We start from the raw sequence: 14,967 nt of genomic DNA on the forward strand, positions 1-14,967 counted from the left end.
ACCTGTATTTTCATTTGACAGATCTTTAAATGAACTAACTGTAGGGAAAAGCTTGTGTTCAATAAGAGATCATAATATGTGGAGTCAAAAGAACTAGGGTTTGAGTTCTGATTCTAGCTGAACTGTTTCAGTTTCCTGCCCTTGGACGAGTCATTTATCAATTCTTTTGTTTTTGAGGCAGAGCTAGCAGTACTCGGATTTTAGACCGTATGGGGGTCAGCAACCCTGCGTTGTTCAAGAGTCAACTGTAATATACATAATCATGTATATGTCTGTATACACACACACACATTAATAAAGAAAATCCTGGCACAGTGTGTTTGGGAAATAGTTAGTACGCAGAGGGTCAGATCAGAAGCCTGGGAGGTGACAGCCTGGGGAGACAGAGGACCTTCCAGACCAGGAAGCACGCATTTATTCGCAGGCAACAGTTACTTACAACCCGTGGCCCTGTTGGACCTGGGGGAAGGAGAGGACTTGGACCTGTATTTGAGGAAGCTAACTAAGGCAGAGGCTGGATGGGAGAGGAGAAACTGCACGTGTCCTGACAACATCGTGCAGAGGGACCCAGCTCTTGCATGGTTTGCAAAGGAGTCTTCCTGGGGCACTTGAACTGGCAGCCTAGGACCCCAATCATGCAGACAGTAGTTCCTCATTCAATTACTAGACAAAGAGACTATCTAACTCTGGCTGCACACCTGGTGGTGGGCTAAGGTGGCTCTAGACACTAACAGTCCAGTTGCAGGGGCACGTGAGGGCTGACTGATGAACATATGCTCCATTCATACTGGTGAGAGAAAGAAGCAGATTTCAGAACAGAGTGCGAGTGTTAAAGGTACCACAAAAGGCCATACGTGGTTAAATAGCAAAAATTAGCAGATACGCCAGAAACAGCTGAAGGAACCAAGAGGAGAGGAGAGTGATGAGCCCTGTGCCAGCTGCAAACATCTGCTTGAGACGACAAAGAGGCTGCCCTGAAGAAGGGTCAGATTTAAATAGAGATGGGGGAGTGGGATGAAGTTGAAGTTGATGGTGGGTATCGTTTTCTTTGCATCGATTTTTCACTATAATAAACAAAACCCTAATGAAGACCTATGACTTGAACTCTGGGTCCAGCTTTACTAGTTCCTTTGAGTAAGCTTCTTGACTGTAAATGCTGGGTGAAAGGCACAGAAGACAGAAGCTTCGATGGGCACTGCTGACCTGCTCCCCCTTCTGTTCCCTCAACTTTGAATGTGACTTCACACAAAACCTTTGTAAATATGATGAGAGTTAGCATCTCACCAACTATTTAATTATGTATGTTCCTTTAATGAAAGGTGAGTTAACATTTTTCTGTTCATTTATTTATCGCCCATTTGAATTTCTCCTTTTGTGAGTCATCTATTCCTAGTTTGCTTATTTCTTGGTGTTGTTTTATTGTTATTTATTTATAAGGGATTTTCTATTAAACATATTGAACTTTGAATACATTGAGCAAAAACAAGAATCCCCTTTCTTCTATCTTTAAATTCTGTTTCCTGATACACAGCATATCTTTTTTATAGCAATGATTATTTAGAGAAATAACTAGCACTAGAAAGAAATACCTTATTTAGAATGACTAAACAAACATCCACAACTTTCTAATACGTTTATTGTTTCCTTTTAGAACTGAGAAATTAAATCAACTAGATGTATTCAATTGAGAAAAAAGTTCAATATTTTTAATGCAACTTATCATATAGTGATTCTCTCCAATTTATGAAATCAGAGATTCTTTCAAAGTAGGCACTGCCTTGGTCTAGTTCGTGAGTATAGGCCCAGCACCTAATATAGCAGAACAGGACAGAACAGGCATGCAGTAAATAGTCCATGAATAGGGCTTCCCTGGTGGCGCGGTGGTTGAGAGTCTGCCTGCCGATGCAGGGAACACGGGTTCGTGCCCCGGTCTGGGAAGATCCCACATGCCGCGGAGCGGCTGGGCCCGTGAGCCATGGTCACTGAGCCTGCGCGTCCGGAGCCTGTGCTCCGCAACGGGAGAGGCCACAGCAGTGAGAGGCCCGGGAACACACACAAAAAAAAAAAAAAAAAAAAAAGTCCATGAATAAATGAATGAATGAATAAGCAAATGAACAAACCAATGAATGAACAAATGTGGCACTCATTCCACTGGAAGGGCACATTCTGACTATAACCTTGGCTTCTAAAACACTAGCGTCACCAGCAGTAAGATATACACCCACAAAGAGTACCAGGCTCTGAATTCTGATATCATCTTCTTGGGAGGTTTCATTTCACAAGTTCTTCATAAACAAGAGACTCTGAGACATTACCATTTCCCCAAAGGACTTGTCTGAGGCCTTCTCAGGTCCCTCCTGGTCAGCTGTCAAGGCCAACTTAATTTCTTTATTAAGATGTTTCTTTGTTCTCGGAAATGGTGGAAAGGATTAAAAAGCTCAGCTTACCGCAGTCCCAGCTTGCCAGCCAGGATGCTCGCTCCTCAGCACTGCCCTGAGGGAAACCTGTCCCCCTGGGAGCTGGTCACTGTTTCCCCCAGAGCCCCCTACAATGGAAGAATAATACTCTGCCTATAAGTCTGTTTCTGTGTCATAGATAGGTTCATTTGTGCCATATTTTAGATTCCACATATAAGTAATATCATATGGCATTTGTCTTTCTCTTTCTGACTTAACCTCACTTATGATCATGTCTAGCTGCATCCATGTTGCCGCAAACGGCATTATTTTGTTCTTTTTTATGGCTGAGTAGTATTCCATTGTATATACGTACCATATCTTCTTTATTCATTCATCTGTCAGTGGACATTTAGGTTGCTTCCATGTTTTGGCTATTGTGAATAGTGCTGTTATGAATAGAGGGGCGCATGTATCTTTTTCAATTAGAGTTTTCATCTTTTTCGGATATATGCCCAGGAGTAGGATTGCTGGATCATACGGTAATTCTATTTTTAGTTTTCTGAGGAACCTGCATACTGTTTTCCATAGTGGCCACGCCAATTTACAGTCTCACCAACAGTGTACGAGGGTTCCCTTTTCTCCATATCCTCGCCAAGATTTAGGATTTGACTTAAAGCAGTGTTGCAATGACAAGCACAATTCTGTTTATTCAGGGTGGTAGCATGGGGGTGCTGATGGGAATTGAGAGATATAAAGCCCCACTTCACCCAACAGCTTCTTGTTCAACCACTGAGTGGGGAAAACTGCACTTAATGGCATGAGAAATGCAGAATACCTATAAATGAGAAGAATGGTTAACATCTAAAATAGGAATGAAGTTCGGGTTAACAGGTAAGGGCTGAAAGCAGAGGCTTCGTATCAAAGACTGAAGACTAGATGAGCTATTGGAATAAAGGAAGTTCTTCCAAAAGCTAAAAGAGTATCCTTGTAAATTTCAAGGTTAAGGGCAGTTCTCCTAATGCTTCTTAGCTGAGATTTGGGTCTCCACCTGAGAAATATACCAAGGTCTAAGACTGTGCCATCCAATGGAGCAGCTGCTGGCTACATCAGGTTACTTAAATTTAAAAGGGTTAAAGAGAAATCATTTTAATTTAAAATTCAGTTCCCCGGTCACACTAGCCATATTCCAAGTGCTCAACAGCTAGCCACGTGTGGCAACTAGCTACCATATTGGAAATTACAGATTACTGAACACTTCTATTGCACAGTGCGGAAGCATCACACGGAATAAGACAAGATAAGGAATATTTTCTGTTTGTGAACTTCTACAACCTGTACAGAAACATCTTTACCTTGACCATAATGATGGTAACTCTTCTTGTAAGTCAACGTTAAACTCTTCAAACACTTTCTGTGCTTTCTGAAATTCCTCTTCTGCCTAGAAGTGACACATAACATGTTTACACTAAAAAATATCACATAGACACAGCCATTTCTAGACACAACATCGCTTAATATAAAATAGGAATAGCTTTATGGCATCCCGGAAACATTTTGGGAAGCAGAGAATCTGGTAAAAATCCACAAGATTTTTTTCAATAAAAGTGAAATACTGGGGACTTCCCTGGTGGCGCAGTGGTAAAGAATCCACCTGCCAATGTAGAGGACACGGGTTTGATTCCTGGCCCGGGAAGATCCCACATGCTGCGGAGCAACTAAGCCCGTGCGCCACAACTACTGAGCCTGCGCTGTAGAGCCCGCGAGCCACAACTACTGAGCCTGTGCTCTAGAGCCCACGAGCCACAACTACTGAGCCCACGTGCCACAGCTACTGAAGCCTGAGTGCCCAAGTCCGTGCTCTGCAACAAGAGAAGCCACCACAATGAGAAGCTCACGCACTGCAGCAAAGAGTAGCCCCTGCTCGCCGCAACTAGAGAAAGCCCGCGTGCAGCAACGAAGACCCAATGCAGCCAAAAATAAATAAATTAATTAATTTTAAAAAAAGTGAAATACTGAATCTTATTTCAAAAGGAAAACGTGATTCATTACAATGGTTGCTCTTGCATCTCTTACAGAGTCATTCACGCTACAAAAATGCATTAACAGCCTGTCACATACATCGCTCTGCTCGAGATGCTGGACACGGATGCTTCTCCAAGAAATTCCCTGTCTAGTGGGAAGTCTAAGTAATTACACTACAAGAAAGGGCTTATAAGCTGTTACGGAGCATGCTATTAAGGAAGATGGTGCAGGGAATCGAGAAGGTTCCATAGGGCAGGTGATGTTTTAACTTGATATCAAATCTTGAAGAATGAGCAAATGTTTGCTAACAAAGGGGATGGAGAATGGACTGCAATACATAAAAGGTGGGGTTGCTGGACTGGGGATGCGAGCTCACTAACCACGTGGACTTATCAGACTGCTCCACCTCTGTGCACCTCAAATCCGTAAAATGCACATAGCAATGCCCACCTCACAGGTGTTGTGAGTATTGAAGAAAGAGGATGTAAATGAAGTGTTGAACATGGTGCCTGGCACCTCAGGGGCCTCGCGTGAAGGGCAGCTCTTATCACAGCCGCTCAGCAGCTGGTATTGTAGGTCACAGAGGCTCCAGCTTAGGACATGTGTAGAGGGAGGAAAGGAGGGGAAAGAAGACTTGAAAGTTGACAAGGACGGAGAGGTGAGTCAGAACCAAGTTGCGAAGGTCGCATGGGCCATGGTAAGGAATCTAGAATTTTTTTTCTACAGGCAATGGGAGCCGTTAAAAGACTTAAGCAGTGGAGAAACTCTATCTAGATATGTGCTGCAGAAAGGCCATCCAGGCAGCTGTGTGTGTGCAGATGGGGGAAGGCAAGACTGGAGGCCAAGTGAGAAGTCAGCAGGCGTCTCCCATGAGCTGTCAGCCGATGACTGACATACATGGTAAACGCTCCGGAAATGGGTTTTCTAAAAGAAAAAGAACGTCATGCAATTGTAGTACACATCTGTACACTCAAGCACAATTTATGTCTGAGAATTTCACACTCGATTTCCTAGTTGAATCTGCTTTCTGGCATCAAGTATGGAGCACGACCACAGAAAGAATGTAAGGACACGTTACTTTCTTTGATCAGGCAGTACTGTTGGGGGCGAACGTTTATGATGATGAAAATGTGAGTCAGTGTCACCCATGTGAACTCTACTGTGACCTGAAAACCCTTAATGTTACTTGAAAATTATGAACAGCAGCCCACAAGCACCGTGCTTCAGTTTCAATTCTGTCCTGATTCCCATCTCCATGAGAAAGGGAAGATTTCATTTTCAAAAGCAAAGTTGCGATAGGTCACAGAACATGGAGAGTGGTGACAACAGTGGGATCGGCCCCTACCTTAGAGATGCGACTCTCGTCCTTCCTCTTGGAGCTCTGCAAAGCCTCAAGGTGGTGGCGGGCACTGTCGTAGTCCACCAGCTTCCTGCTGCGCTTTGCGATGCGGTTCTGCCAACAGGGAAACATATGCGCTAAGAAAGAGACGCGGTCCCAGACTCTCTTCTTGACTGCCGAAATGCCTTCCTTGTCCGCAGTAGCTGGGGACCTTGACCGGAGATCGAGGTGAACCAGAATTTCACTAGACAAATGACCCCTGGAAAACAGACTACAGCCTCCGCTCCTTTGTGTGAAAACCATTAGGTAAAGGCCTCCCTTCCGAAAATAATTAGGACAATCGTAAGGAGGTGAAGGCAGAATTTGCAAAGACCAGAGAAATTCCAGAACTGGTTGAGGGAAGCACCTAAACCTATACTCTCTGTTAGTCTCTATTCTAGATCTTTAAATGTTCCATTCTGAAGATAGTACAAGACTATATTAGGATTTGGTTTTATAATTCTCATAGCACTCACACTAACAGCAGTTCTATAAATCAGATTTACTTCCTAAGAAACCCTTCTGCCTAGAAGTGTTTGTCAACCCTTTTGTTCATTCAAATCATCTGAGGAGATTTTAAAATATATTGATTTCTAGAGACTTCTGTTTCCAGTTAGGATATAGAGAGCTGCAAACAATGTTACGGTCACACTAGCAAGAAAAAAATCTGGATAATTTATAAAAGCATAAATTGTCTTGACTGTGTCACACACATGAAGTCATATGGCAATAAAGGAATCTCAATTCCAAAGAGGGATGAGTCTCTTCAAGGAGAGACGAGACATACCAACTCTCTCACCTTTGGCAGGTAAAAGCTGTGGCCACCATACAGGTGGACAAGAAGTAGTCAGCTAAAATTTTAACACATTGTTTAAGGTCTATTGTGGGCTAACGTGTCAGTTTGGGATAGCTGGGTGTCCAAGACACAAAGGGAAGTTGCACTTATGGGCAAGCTCTTTCCTTGGGCCTCCACTGTATGCTATGAGAAAGACTGGGGACAAGACACTTCCCTGCAGTGCAAGTGAGAATGAGATGATCTCTGATGGCTATGGGGGTAGAAAGACAAAGCTCTGCCCATTCCCTTGGACATTTTTCTCTTTACAAAGCAAAAGCCTTAAGCCACTTGAGGAAGAAACAACAGATCCTCTGGTCCATAGACACCAGGCAGAGATCCACTGATTCTGGGGGAAAGGTAGAAGCAAAATCAATCTGGCCCCAGTGATGGATAGGAATCCCTTGGGCCCCTAGATATATTCAAAAATAATTGTAGCACACAGAAGAGTGGGAGAAAAAAATCTCAACCCATAGGGGAGGAACATAAAACCCTCTTGGGCCCAAGATCTGATTCCTATAACAAGAAGAGGTCTGATCCCACTTTGGCAGGGTCAGAAAACTCCTGTTCAAGCTCAACCACAGATACGAGGCCGACTTTGCCTAAGACGGGCCAGGAAAGTATAACATAAAACAGCCTTGCCTCAACTCCAAGCCCAGCACTGAATAACAAGAAACAGCTGCCTACCACTGGAGAAAGGCCAAGTGTATGGAGAGAGACTCCCTCTGAAACACTGGCACACAAGGACACCTGAAATCTGAGGGAGGCAGGAACACGGAGAAAAACTCTCTGGCATCCAAGGGCCCAACCAATGTGGGTCAAAGTAGAGGCAAAAACTAGACTTCAACCCAAGAGCCTGAAAATTTTATAGATGTTAGACTATACGTGCAAGGTATTAGCAGCCCAATTCTAGAGGAATTTGAAAGCAACAGTGCACCGAAAGTAACAATAGCAACAACAAAACACAAGTCCAGCTCAAGGTGCAAGCAGAGTAATTTGAACTGTCCCACTACTGGCTTGACAAAAAGGCATGCCCATTTCCAGGCATAAACAGTACTCCAGTCTTCACTATTCTATACACGATGTCTGGCATTCAATCAAAAATTCTGAAACACACACCTTAAAAAAAAGAAAAATGGCCCATGAGAAAAGAGAGCAAGCAACAGAACCAGACATGACCCAAATGTTGGAAGTCTTAGTATTTTTTTTGGGGGGGCTGCACCCATGCAGCATGCGGGATCTTAGCTCCCCAACCAGGGATTGAACCTGTGCCCCCTGCAGTGGAAGTACAGAGTCTTAACCACTGAACCGCCAGAAGTCCCCAGTCAGTAATTTTAAAGTAACTATGACTAATATGTTAAAGTATCTAGCTGGAAAAGGTAGACAAAATACATAAACAGATAGGGAATGTCAACAGATACATGGAAATTCAGCTAAATGGAAATCAAATGGAAATAATAAAATTTATCAGAGGAGAAATTTCTTCATTAGACTTAAAACAGCTGAGGAAAGAAACAGTACAGTTCAAGATAAATGAAATGAAGAGAAAATTTTCTCATTAAAACACAAAGAGAGGGATTTCCCTGGTGGCACAGTGGTTAAGAATCCTCCTGCCAATGCAGGGGACACATGTTCGAGCCCTGGTCCGGGAGGATCCCACATGCCGTGAAGCAACTAAGCCCGTGTGCCACAACTACTGAGCCTGCGCTCTAGAGCCCGCAAGCCACAACTACTGATGCTGCCTGCCACTACTACTGAAGCCTGCACACCTAGAGCCTGTGCTCCACAACAAGAGAAGTGACCGCAATGAGAAGCCCACGCACCACAACGAAGAGTAGCCCCGCTCGCCGCAAGTAGAGAAAGCCCACGCCCAGCAATGAAGACCCAATGAAGCCAAAACTAAAAATTAATTAATTTTTAAAAATCACTAAAGAAACTGCCACAAAGTGAGCAAAAGTTTAAAAAAAAACAGAATCAAGCATACAAGACCAATACAATATCAAACAGTCTAACATCGTGCAACTGGAGTCTCAAAGAGAGGAGAGGGAGAGGCAGAGAAATATTTGAAGTGATAATGGCTGGGAATTTTGTAAAATAAGGAAGACATCAAAGTACACATCCAAGACCTTCATAGAATCCCAAGAGGGATAAATACCAAACAAGACACAGACAGCTACACCAAAACCAAACTGCTTCAAATCAAGAATAAAGAAAAAAAATAAGTACAAAGGTAAGAATTGCACAATCTTCAGAAACTGTGCAAGCCAGAATACAATGGAGTAGCATCCCTTAAGCACTGAAAAATAAAAAATCAAGAGAGATTTTTAGAATTCTATTCCCAGTGAAAATACCTTCCAAAAGTAAAGGTGAAATACACGTTTTTTAAAAGACAAACAAAAGCTGGGGGAACTCATTGCCATATACGAATTTTAATACCAACAGGAGCTGTACAAAGAAATGAGTACCAGAAATGGTAAAAATTAAGGTAAATAGACAAGATTTTGGTTCTTTACTTTGAATTGCTTGGAAAGGTCACTGAACTAGAGAAAAGCAGAAACAATAGATCGTGGGCTTTATAACCTATGTATAGGGAAAATATATGACAATAAGAGCACAGGGAATGGAGGGAGGAGCTGGAAATACACTGCTATAAGGTTCTTAGACTGTACATAAAGTGCTGCAACGTTACCTGAAGTTAGACAAGTTAAAGATGTACACTGCAAACTGTAGGGCAACCACTAAAAATTAAGTTAAAGAGGAACAACTAATAAGCAAGTAGTGTAAAATATACTGATTCCTGAGCCCCAGACTAAGAGATTCTGATTTAGTTAGTCTGAGGCAAAGTCCAGGCATCTGTCCTTTTTAAAAAAGTCCCCAGGGGTCTAGTTGTGCCCAGCTAGTCTAATACTGAGAACTGCAGAAGAGGATCCTTAAAAAACTTTAAATTTCATAGGGTAGGAAGAAGAAAAACAACAATAATATAAATGTTTATCGTTTACAAAACATAGTCCTCTGGGTCCTCACAGCAATGCCCAGTATGGGTGTTTCAGGGATTTTCCCATTTTACAGGTAGGGAATTTGAAGTTGCATGAGATTAACCTCTAACTTGTCCAGAATTACTCAGAAAGTCTGTGGCGAAAGATGAATTAGGTATCAGCCCCGGGACCAGTGCCAAGAGTAGGGTGACTCCAGTGAGACACCTAGGGCACAATGTTTAAGGAGGCTCTCACTCTTGGGGTAATGTTAGTGCAGGGTCAGCAGTCCACGTAGGACTTTGAACCCTCGTGCCCTCACCTGTCTCACTCAGTCCCTGCCCCTGATGCTTGGTTAGTACTCTTTCTAGCACTTCCCAGGTGTCTCTGACAGACTCTGTCATCCAGCTACCATCTGTCACTCTGTGCTACTCCTCTACACCCCCTTCAGGGGTGATGACAGGTAGGGCGGGGCAGTTACACTCATTTAGCTGCTTCCAATCCCTTTCACTTTATCCTCTGCACCGACCACTTCCGACTGGCGTCAGTGGAAGGATGGCTGACATACCACGTTCACTCAAAATATATGATGAATTAGCCCAGCAGGGTAGAGAGAAAGGTGCTAACAAGGTGACAAAGCTCATTACTTTCAGCAGACATCTGTTACCTTCCAAGGAGCACCGCCCCTTGAGGTAGTGGCCTTGTGTAACTTTGTGGAAACTTTTACAAAGCTCTGCTTTGTGGACTTGGTCGGGGGTGGGGAGGTTGTCCTTTAGTATCTTCCTAAAAAGCAAATCTTGATGCTTTGAAGATAAACTTGATTTTCGAAAAGAGGCAAAATTCAATTACTTCCAAGCCTGGGAACAGTGCACTGGATCATCTTATTTTTTGTTCAAAAACAAGAAGTGAAGTAAATAATGTGAGTCATTTTCTTGTGTAACTGACAAGTTAATTACGGAGTACAGCTTACCATGGTAGAAGTGACATTTTGAAGGCCATCACTTATTTTGATGCATATATTTTTGTGTTGGCAAAACATATCAATCTTATTGCCTTACCTACCTGATATTTGGGAAACCTGAAAAAAGAACCACATCTCCTAAGAAAGGGTAGAGTTAATACACTATAGCTTTCACATGGAAAATGATACACTTCTTATTTAATCATCCAATAGTAAATTTTATTAAATAAATTTACTAGCTTAATCGTAAATCGTTTAATTAAATAGCTTTTAAATATTTACTTATTTTAGTTATTTATTTATTTTTATTATTTTTGGCTGTGTTGGGTCTTGGTTGTAGAGCTTGGGCTTCTCTCTAGTTGTGGCGTGTGGGTTTTCTCTCTCTAGTTGTGGTGCTCGGGCACGTGGCTCTGGAGCTGTGGGATCTTAGTTCCCTGACCAGGGATTGAACTTGGGTTCCCTGCATTGGGAGGTGGATTCTTTACCACTGGACCACAAGGGAAGTCTCAATTAAATGGTTCAATTAAAAGTTCTTCAGATTCCCCACTATTCATTGACCGTATGCAGTAAAGAAAATAATTTACTAAATTTTTAAAAAATTTCAACAATAACCCCAATGTGGAATTCATTTTGGCCCACCGCTGTAAATATATGCTTAATGGCTCATGCACAGCTGCTAAGATAAAATCTAAACTTCATTTTACAATAACTGCTAACAGCTGTAAGCCTGTGCAGGTTGGGGACAAGCTGGCTCTTATTCCAACATTGATTTTAGATATCAGCGCTGCACAACAAAAACTGTAACACCAGGTGCCCTGCCAATCACAGCTGGAAAAGTCAAACACCATTCCCTCATGAATGGTACTGCATAGCCCGTGCTGATGGGCTGCAGTAAATATTTGGAAATTTGCCTCACCATGCACACCCTGTTGATGTGAATGAGTTAAGGAAGTCAACTGTGTTCCAGGCTTTGAAAATGCTCCACTGTATTTTTAATCATTAATCCTCCTTTTCATCAATAACCCATTCACTACATAATCTCTCAGCACTCACTTTATGAAGTGACAGAGTCTGTATCCACGTCTAACTTCCGTCCATTGAGTAAAAGGCACAACATCTGTGTATGTTCACAGAAGAAGTCTTTCAACTATTAGAAACAGCTATCCCAACTGCTCTCCAACCTCAGGTTGTTTCCTTTCCAAGTTAAACACTGCTATTTCCTTCACTGTTCACCATATGAAATGGTTTCACAATTGTCTATCTTGGTTGAAACCCTATGTGTATGCTCTAATATTCGAAATGTGACTTCAGACAAACAGAGAGAGAGATTATGTAGGCTCTTTCCACGATGCAGGTAAAACCATATTTCATTTATCTTCAGGGAATCCAGCTAGAGAACATGATTCCAAATCTCTCATGTAAGATGTTTCAGTAACTGGAGGATCATCATTGTGTGTGACCTCAACCATGGACACCATGGACCACAGGAAAAGAACTGCTTAAACAGAATAAAAGGACTTCCCTGGTGGCGCAATGGTTAAGAATCCACCTGCCAATGCAGGGGGCACGGGTTCGAGCCCTGGTCCGGGAAGATCCCATATGCCGCGGAGCAGCTAAGCCCTTTCACAACAACTACTAAGCCCATCTGCCACAACTACTGAAGCCCATGTGCCTAGAGCCTGTGCTCCGCAACAAAGAGAAGCTACTGCAACGAGAAGCCCGCACTCAGCAACGCAGACCCAATGCAGCCAAAATTTAATTAATTAATTAATTAAAAAATAGAATAAAAGTTCCACTGAGTGTTTCAACAAACTGAAAAGACTAACCAACATAATCCATCATGAGTTTATTTTAATCTCTCTGTTTCAACAAAGGTACTTCTGTATGTCTTCTGAAATTTTACGCTCCTAGAGAGAATGGTCAATTTCCAAATAGCTATTGCTGGGCAGTATCATAACAAATAACAGATAACAAACAGATCCTTCACACATTTTTGGTGATACTAAGTTTTTGTTCCTGAAGCTCAACAACTTTTCAAATGTATTCTTCTGTAGTCAATCACAGCCTTTATTTGCTTATCGAAGTTGTACTATCAAATATTATATGACTAATTTAGACAAGTTGCGACGTTCTTTGAAATTTTCAAGTAGGAAGACAAACGTTTCTTTTACGTAATTTATTAGGAATTGATTTTTATGGAGACTGAATTACCATGCAATAAACAGTATTCTAAAGCGTGATAATAATTCTGAGACTGTTTGCTCCACAAATGCTGCAAATTCCAAGGCAAAATGTCAATGCCTATCAAATTATCTGAAGATACCTCAAAACACATTACCTGTGTACAGAATTTTAACTTTTTAAAAAATTGTTTTAATTTCTCAGAAAATTTTTAAAACTGACTTCATACCTTTCCAAATTAAGATGGAGCTATACAATGACCCGGTAAAGCATTCTGCTGCCTATTATGATAACATCACCTAGAATTCATCATTTGGATTTGTTCTCTGGGACATCTTGCCAACAAGGCTAGTATGTCCAGTCTGATCCACTTAGGTTTTTGTCTGGTGCCTCTGGTGTCCCAAAACACACTTCAGGTGTTGGCCATCTAGCGTTAGGCATTCTGTGTGGGACTGAGGAAACTAACGTCATTGATAGGAGTATAGTTTTGGCCAAGAAGCTTCACTATGTTTCATGGCCAAGGGCGGTGCACATTATTGCAGATAGTTTCCTGGTGTCTGGCAATGGCTATAAAGAAGGCCAGGTAAAAATGGAACTTCACATCAGAGGTCACCTAGCAAGATACTGAAAATGCCCGTGGACACTGGTTCATGGCCTCCTTGCTCTACAGGAAGGGCAGCACATGGCTGTCTTACCTAGCAGTCCTCTTTGAGCTGGGAGAACAACTAGGGAGCAGATCTATTAATGCTACCATTTGCTATATACAGCCCTGATGGTTTAAAGACCATCTATACCTTAAGAGTCAATTTCAAATCTGTGATATTCAATCCTTCACTTGTATATTTTCCTTTCAATGAATCCAAGTGTCGAATAAGACAAATGTTTTAGACAAGATATTTTTAGATCCAGATGCAAATGTATTTGAAATGCTTACATCTTAAGAATTCAATGTGAACCTGAAAATTTCAAGGAGAGAAAAAATATGCAGGTGTACTATGAACATACACAAAATAAACAGTAAGGAAAAGATCAGATTTTGCTCTCACATGTGCAATGAAGTTTCTCCTTTCCTCATGAACTTTGTTTATTCTAACGGAAATTTTTGCCAAATGCCATATTACCAAAAGGTTTGAACATAAAGAAGACTGGAATTTTGTGGTATCTCTGATTTATGATTTTATATCTATAGGATTAAAAAGACTTCTGTAGAGAAATAAAAGCTGAAGCAGTTCATTAAAGGAGGAAATGTGATTTCTGGAACTATATTTCATTTTAAACTGTTAGGAACAGGATAAAAATCTCATGCTTAAATAAATGAAAAGTTACCAACTGTTTTTGATGTCAGCTTGAGGACTTTTAATTCTACTTATCTCTTGCCCATGTTTTAATAAGAACATGGGACCATTCAATTCTTCCCTTTATAGACACAGAATAAAATACCTTTATGTCAGGAAATTGGCCCAGATAGGTGTCCAGTGTCAGCAAGGACCCATCCACTAGTTTTTGATGGAAGTCTTCCCACAGCACATCACATTTCTGAGAGAAAAAGAGAAATAAAGAGACAACTGCAGAATTATTTTAATTGGATAACTTTCACCAACTTCTAAAAAAGCTGAAACTATAAAATTAAATAAGTTCTACTTCCCTGGCTAGTAAATGCTAGAAAAGTGTGGATTATTTAAGAATACAGTAATTTGGCTACCAGTTCTAATTTATAACATAGGCTACCTAAGGGCTCAGCTCATTTAAAAATGTGTTTCTGATTCCGAATTACTAAAGAATGTAGGAACTTCAAAAGGTCCCCCGATTCCTATAAATGGACTTTGGGGCTAGGAGTCTGTGAAGAATTCCACCAAGACAGTTTGCTTCTGAAGCAATCCATGAAATTAGAAACCACTCCAGACAAACAACAAACCGCAGCTGAAGCCTCCACACGGACAGCAGAAAATTTAGTCATACTGGGAAGGGCCCTACCATTTATGGAATATCAATTGTCATGAACACAATGAGTATTAGATATTATTGTTACTCCTATTACTGTCAAGGCATTGGGTTAAAAGCTGGATGTGTCTCTGTGTGTGTGTGTGTGATTTAATTCTCACAATAGCCTTATGAAGAAAGTCTCATTGTTGCCGTTATACAGAAGATGATGCTGAAATCCAGAGATGTTACATAGTTTGGCTAAGGTCATGCAGCTGGTATGTGACAGACTCTGGTTTCAA

At 41.5% G+C, this 14,967-nt stretch overlaps 1 protein-coding gene across 1 annotated transcript in view; it reads right to left on the minus strand.

Annotated features, from left to right (window-relative positions):
* The window catches only part of LOC115860899 (amphiphysin), a 190,945-nt gene that overhangs the window by 63,791 nt on the left and 112,187 nt on the right, over positions 1-14,967 (minus strand). Inside the window, exons 5-7 of the mRNA XM_030871166.2 lie at positions 14,186-14,281; positions 5,767-5,874; positions 3,752-3,837 (exon numbers count right to left, since the gene is read on the minus strand). Coding sequence (XP_030727026.1) covers positions 3,752-3,837; positions 5,767-5,874; positions 14,186-14,281 — 290 coding nt within the window. The remainder of the gene's footprint in view (positions 1-3,751; positions 3,838-5,766; positions 5,875-14,185; positions 14,282-14,967) is intronic.

The sequence above is a fragment of the Globicephala melas genome, chromosome 9 (genome assembly GCF_963455315.2).
Source record: "Globicephala melas chromosome 9, mGloMel1.2, whole genome shotgun sequence".
NCBI classification, from domain to species: Eukaryota; Metazoa; Chordata; class Mammalia; order Artiodactyla; family Delphinidae; genus Globicephala; species Globicephala melas.